Source organism: Meleagris gallopavo, chromosome 6 (assembly GCF_000146605.3).
Source record: "Meleagris gallopavo isolate NT-WF06-2002-E0010 breed Aviagen turkey brand Nicholas breeding stock chromosome 6, Turkey_5.1, whole genome shotgun sequence".
Classification (NCBI taxonomy): Eukaryota; Metazoa; Chordata; class Aves; order Galliformes; family Phasianidae; genus Meleagris; species Meleagris gallopavo.
This window is the reverse complement of record NC_015016.2, coordinates 22,058,040-22,064,067: the sequence shown is the minus strand read 5'-3', so window position 1 is coordinate 22,064,067 and position 6,028 is coordinate 22,058,040. Positions and strand designations below refer to the sequence as shown.

At 36.8% G+C, this 6,028-nt stretch overlaps 1 protein-coding gene across 2 annotated transcripts in view; it reads right to left on the bottom strand.

Moving 5' to 3' along the window:
• STEAP2 (STEAP2 metalloreductase) overlaps nt 1-6,022 on the bottom strand; it is a 25,010-nt gene extending 18,988 nt beyond the window's left edge. The window contains exons 1-4 of one of the 2 annotated variants that reach the window (XM_010712593.3): nt 4,840-6,022; nt 4,502-4,719; nt 2,580-3,107; nt 156-1,027 (exon numbers count right to left, since the gene is read on the bottom strand). In XM_010712593.3, coding sequence (XP_010710895.1) covers nt 821-1,027; nt 2,580-3,107; nt 4,502-4,719; nt 4,840-4,993 — 1,107 coding nt within the window. In that variant the 5' untranslated portion in view covers nt 4,994-6,022 and the 3' untranslated portion in view covers nt 156-820. Of the gene's footprint in view, nt 1-155; nt 1,028-2,579; nt 3,108-4,501 lie in introns of those variants that run through there. The other variant, XM_010712594.3, reaches the window with a different exon arrangement.
• Between the last annotated feature and the right edge of the window lie 6 nt (nt 6,023-6,028).

Below are 6,028 nucleotides of genomic sequence, written 5' to 3'. Positions count from 1 at the left end.
GGAGAGGTGGAGCAAGGCTCCACCCCTTCTGGTAGCACAGGAGAATTGCCTTCACCTGTGTTCCCGTGGCTGACTCATTGCTTGCCTCAGGTGGTCAATCAGAGGTTCTGGCCATGGTTCAGCAGTTCCCAGCACCAGCACAAGCGGGTATGTCCAAAAACTCTTAATCAGATAAGACAGAGTTAAGATTACAGTACTGAACCCTAAGTCATAAAACAAATCAAAACTCCAAATTGATAAAAAATAAACTTACGGATATAGGCAGGAGAAGGGATGTTAGGACGTGGAAAAGCTACTGTTTTTAATAAATAAAACAGCATGTTTTCCTAATGGGAATTTTTACCTAATGAGAATAATGCAGCTGAGAGTACTAATTTCCACACAGTATAGAGGAAGAAAAACTGAATTAATAATGCCAGGGATGTCAGAGTGCTGTATAAAAATAATTCTTCAAGACAAGACTTCAGTTTTACAGTTGAGCTCATCTACGTTCATCATCTCATCCCATCCTTATCACTGCATTTAGTCAGTCTGTGCAACTTTATCTAATTAGAATTTAGAAATAAATTCTGAAGTGGAAAAGGAATTTATAGATTTATCCTCATTTGGTCTTATCTGTGTTGATCCTTCAATGCCAACACGAATAAAAGGCAAATTCCTACTTTGATACTTATAAAATGCTGAATTTACCTACGTGCTTATCTATTTGCTGAGCAAGGATATGTTGCTCTTATTAACTTATGAGATAGAAAAAACAACATACTCTGATCATGTTGCGATGTGTTTTTCATAACAGTAATAATTATCATTAGAAAGAAATTCATGTTAACAACAAAAATCTATTATTTTGAGAGTAACACACCTGAATAAAACTGAACTCCCTCCAGTTTAAGGCGTTGTTGACTGAAGGGATAGAAGTTACTGCCAGCAAAGAAAGCAACCCAAGACTCATTATTCCAAAGGAGATATACATTTCAATTCGCCACACTTCTTCTTCATTCCAAGAATTTTCAACATTTGCATGAACCTGATGAAGGAGCAGAAAGGAAGCACTTCATTCTCCAGAATATTAAAAGCATCAACAGAAATTATTTTGCTGAGTAAATGTCTACAGTAATAGAACAATTATAAAACGGGGTCAGATATTTCAGAGGTTTCCTCATGTCTTGGAGAAAAAACAACAATTTCCTTACTGTTGGCATTGGCTCTTGATAGATTAAAAATATGTTACGCAGGAAAACCAGATGAGTTGGTAAAAGAAAACATAACATTACAACAATTATCTTATAAATACAAGCAGTTCTACATTTCTCTACAGTGTATAAGCATACTCTATACTGCAGAAAAGTAATCATATTCAGACCTTGGAAACGTATCTTCTATAGCATAAACTGGATGAATCCACAGTGTTTTAGTTCTTTACACTTGGAAACAATTTAGCATCATTTTCTCTTATACAAAAGCCAAACTGTTTTGCCACTTTCACTGTTGATATTAAATACATTTGAAAATGTTCTAGTTGGAGAGCTTTACCAGAAAAAAGAAACAGCTCAGGTCCCTAAAAGTTAAGATGCCCAGATATTCAATTATTTTTTCCATTTTAAGATAAGTACAGTGATTTGATGTGTCTTAGAAGAGGTCCATTATGAACGTTAGCAAGTGAGATTTTTACAGAACTATTAGAAATTAAACAAACTGTTAGTAAAAATATCAGTAGATCCTTTGCTTCATATCAACAATTACAATTCCTTGTTGGTTTTCATAGTTTTATTCTTTCTGCCTGTCTCTGAAGTTCAATTTCTCACTTCTTTTAGAATCTGTGGACCCAATATGCTTTTGTTCTGTTTCTAGGATTTGATTTCTTTAATTTTTCTTTCTGTTCAATTTCATCTGTCTTTCCTGCAGATTTTATATGCTGAATGGCAATGCTGCTCTTCTGCAACTTTAAAGGTGGCAATAAGCTGACAGAGAAAGTAGCAAATCTTCTAAAGGATTATAGGTTTGTCAGAGACTGTTTCAAAGTTATACAAGACCAGTTATTGTTCCTGGGAACTATGAGTCAATCTCTTGCCTGTAATAGATGACATTCACAGAATTCCTAATGACCATAATATTTTTACCACTGGTCCTAAGAGTTATAAAGTATCAGAACTTTCACTGCAAAAACACAATTATATTTATGAATATTATCATAATAATATCTACTCTAAGTACTTTTTCACATTTGTAAATGCACTTACTATATACATACATCTCCTGCATCTCAAAAACACACAAAGCGAAACTTACCTCAGAAGTGTTGCTCTTATCCTGTCTAGCCTACATCCTCATTGTACAAACTGCTGCCAAAGATTTAAGTAGAATATATTCTTGATTCAACCTATTATACAAATGTGAACACAACTTGATATAAGGTACACAGGTGCTTCTTTTACTCTCCCTTCTTACTAAGCATTACCTATGCATACAATAATCCTAAAGATTTTTTTACTGAAAACAATGGAAAAGATGCAGAAAACATGCATTTTGTATTACATATACAACCAAGGCACTTTTGGCTTAGCTAAAGATCAGCTTACCTGTTGATACGCCATATTGAGGAACAAGTATCGCTCTGATCTCCTCATAGGTAAGCAAAGGCTGTATGCCACATGCACAACTGCAAAGAAAAAACTGAGCAGTCCAAGCTGCTTTCGACACTGCAGCCAGCTGTCCAGCCAAGGTGGAAATCGCCTGTACTTAGTGCCGTAGTAAAGCTGATAAGCAGCCGCAATAAGTCCCGACAAATACACTAGAGAGAGTAACGTGATGGCAACAACTGGTAGAGTCTTATTGACAATCTCAATGGGGAGCTTGTAAAAGTCACTCTGTTGATTTCTCACGTATGGATGGATTACGTCTCTGATGAAGGAATAAATGAAGAAAAATGTTGCCAGACTAATGGCAATCACTACAGGCCCCTTCCACAGTGTGAAGAGTCGCAGAGGTAAGTTTTCAATCTCCCTTGAAGATGACAATGCCCCCAGATCAACAGGAATAAAACCGAGCTGACGAGCGAGCTCAGTAACTTGATGGCGAGCCTGAACGTTGTTACTGCATATATAGACCTGTTGGAAAAGTCAGGTGAATTGTAGACACAGAAAGACTTACAGGTTAAAAACAAACTAACTCAACAAAACAGAAACAAAAAACTCAAACCCAAAACAAAACCAAAAAACCTCAACCATTAAACAGCAACAATGCCCTCATCCCCTGCCCCAGCTGAAGAGCCTCCAGGGCAAAACTGCAGCACTACTGCTAACTTTGACAGATTTATCACCGTTATAAGAAATATTGAATAAAAACAACACTATACACAAAACCAGCAAAGGTAAAAATATGCACGCTTATTTAGCCACAGAGCAACCAAACTAAAATTGGCATTTGCTTGAAGTTGACAGTGAGGTGACTGTGGCACGTACAGGTAATCCACACACTGAAATGTCTCATACTCCCCATACTGAAATGGACTGAACATGAAACAACGGCTAAAATAATTTCCAAACCTTGAGTCTCTCAAATGTACACTTATCTTAAATGATGACCCCAAAACAGCTGTAGCACAAACACAATGCAAAGCAGAGAACTATGTAATCTCTATGTAAGAATGTTTCCAATCATATGTATTACAGAAAACATGATGAGGTTTGACAGAAGTCAATGACTTATACTGGTGTGCTGCTCCAAAAAGGAACAAAAATAGTGCAATGAGATTATTTTTAAAATTATGCTAATTCAGTATTTATTGCATGCTACTTGAAGTGCCAGAGAACTCAGTAGTCTCCAGTACTCATGTTACACTCACCACTTCTCATGTAACCCTTGTAGCCCACAAAGCTGTGAATGACTGGGCTCATGCATGTCTTTATATTGCTTTAGCAAAGCAAGAAAAACATACAGCTGTACCTTCTATATGCAGGATGGATTTGGGGAATACACCAGGAAATAAATTGAACATGATGTTCCCAAGCAGTTCTGGATCAAATGAATGATTACTTTGAAACATGTGTGCCTCCATCTGTTTCCTCGTATTTATGATCTTGGGATATTCCAGAAGCCAAATAATGGGTTATATTCTCTCTGTGGTTACACTGAATGCAAGCATTTCCAGAAGAGCTGGCTCCCAAGCCTTGGGGTCAGGACCTCAGATTTCCGTGCATTTCTTTCAACAGTTCACACCACAAAAACAACATTTAAACTAAAATAAACTGGGAAAAACTGTCTTCATCCTTTGAAGCACTAGAATATAAATTAACATATTTCCTACAGAAAACTTTAGGATCCTACTCTTCTTATTATAGTCAATTAAATGTCAGCTAACTGCTCTAAGCTAGTACCTACATTCCTCTGCAATCCTTAAAGACACACAGGCATCCCAGAGCACAATTCGGATCATTTATTCTGTACATGATTATCTTTTAATCTTACAAACAAGTCAAATGAATACAAACACAGTGTTTACCTGTCTGCTGGCATCCTTTGGTCCTAACTGGAGTGACCAAGCTGAAACAACATTGAATCCTTTGACAACTAGGGAATCTGGGAAAAGTGATGCCAGATACTCTGCATTGGAGTCTGGATATTGGTCTACTCTTGTATTGTTGCTGACATCAACCAGAATTTTACCGACGAGTAAATGCTTGAGGTCCCACAAAGACGTGTAGTGTTCTCTATGAATAGCTACAAAAATGATGTTTGTTTTTGTTACTGCATCTTCATGGTGAGTGACATCAACCACATGGGGAAAGAACTCTGCAGCAAATTTAGGGTTTCTGCTTCCTACAACAACATGGTACCCACATCTAATCAGCCGAATGGTCAATGATTTTGCGAAGTCTCCACTTCCAATGATGCCTACTGTGATCTTACTGGCATCCTTGATACCGTTGGCCACATTTGGTAGAAAAGTTTCATTGAGGTTCTTAGGGCTTCCCATCATAGAGATTGATTCCATAATTCTAAGACACCAAACCTATGATGACTTTTTCTGGAAAAAAAGCAGAGAAAGCAAGAGAAGGAAAAAAAGCAGCATCAGACATTTTTACAAGCCATCACAATCCACAAACAACTCTGAAGCAAATTCTGTGGTTCTAATTTTCAGATTCTATTTTTTCTTTCATAAAGTACGCAGAAAAACTTTTTTCTTGCACGGTGTCACTAATCCAAGGAAGAACACAAAAACTTCAAATGTTTTAATAACAGAGTTACAGAAGTAGGTAAAAATCAAATTAAAAAAAGCATATGCAAGGAAGTACATACATTTTTTAAATCATTCAAATTAAAATCAGTGACTCATAGAGATGCACAATTGCTTTTCCAGGTAAAAGAATGCATAATGCAGAGGAATGTAGTGACTCCAAATGTTTGTACGAAGACAGTGAAGTCAGAGATTAATGAACAAAAATGACGGCAACAAGTTAGATTTCTTCATTTTAGAGTGCAATCTATGAAACAGCGTATAACTCCTGGTTTCCATTCCAAAACCCACATCTATTACACACATGTACCACACTCTGTCCAAAGATAAAAATCTGATTTAGAGGGAGTTTGGTGTGGGAATTCTGATCCCATATATACTGCACCTCAGTTCTGCTGTCTATAAATCTAAGATGATAATTCATTTAGTTTTGAAAGGGGATTGTGATGAGAGGTACATATTCTGGTCATCTGCATTACAGCAAATATAATCAGTTTTGACAGAAGTCAATTACTTACAGTGTAGATCTATTCTGAAAGAGGATAAAAATACTGCAGTGATGTCAGCGTACAGTTTTAAAAAAAGGACTGCAATGAGAGCTACACATTAAAAAAGCCCAAACTGCATATAACATATGCTATTCTTGTGGTAAACGACTATTTATATGGGTGGATAGTGATAGGACAAGGGGGAATGGTGTTAAACTGAGACTGGGGAATCTTAGGTTAGATATTCGGAGGAAGTTTTTCATTGAGAGGGTGGTGACGCACTGGAACAGGTTGCCCAAGGAGG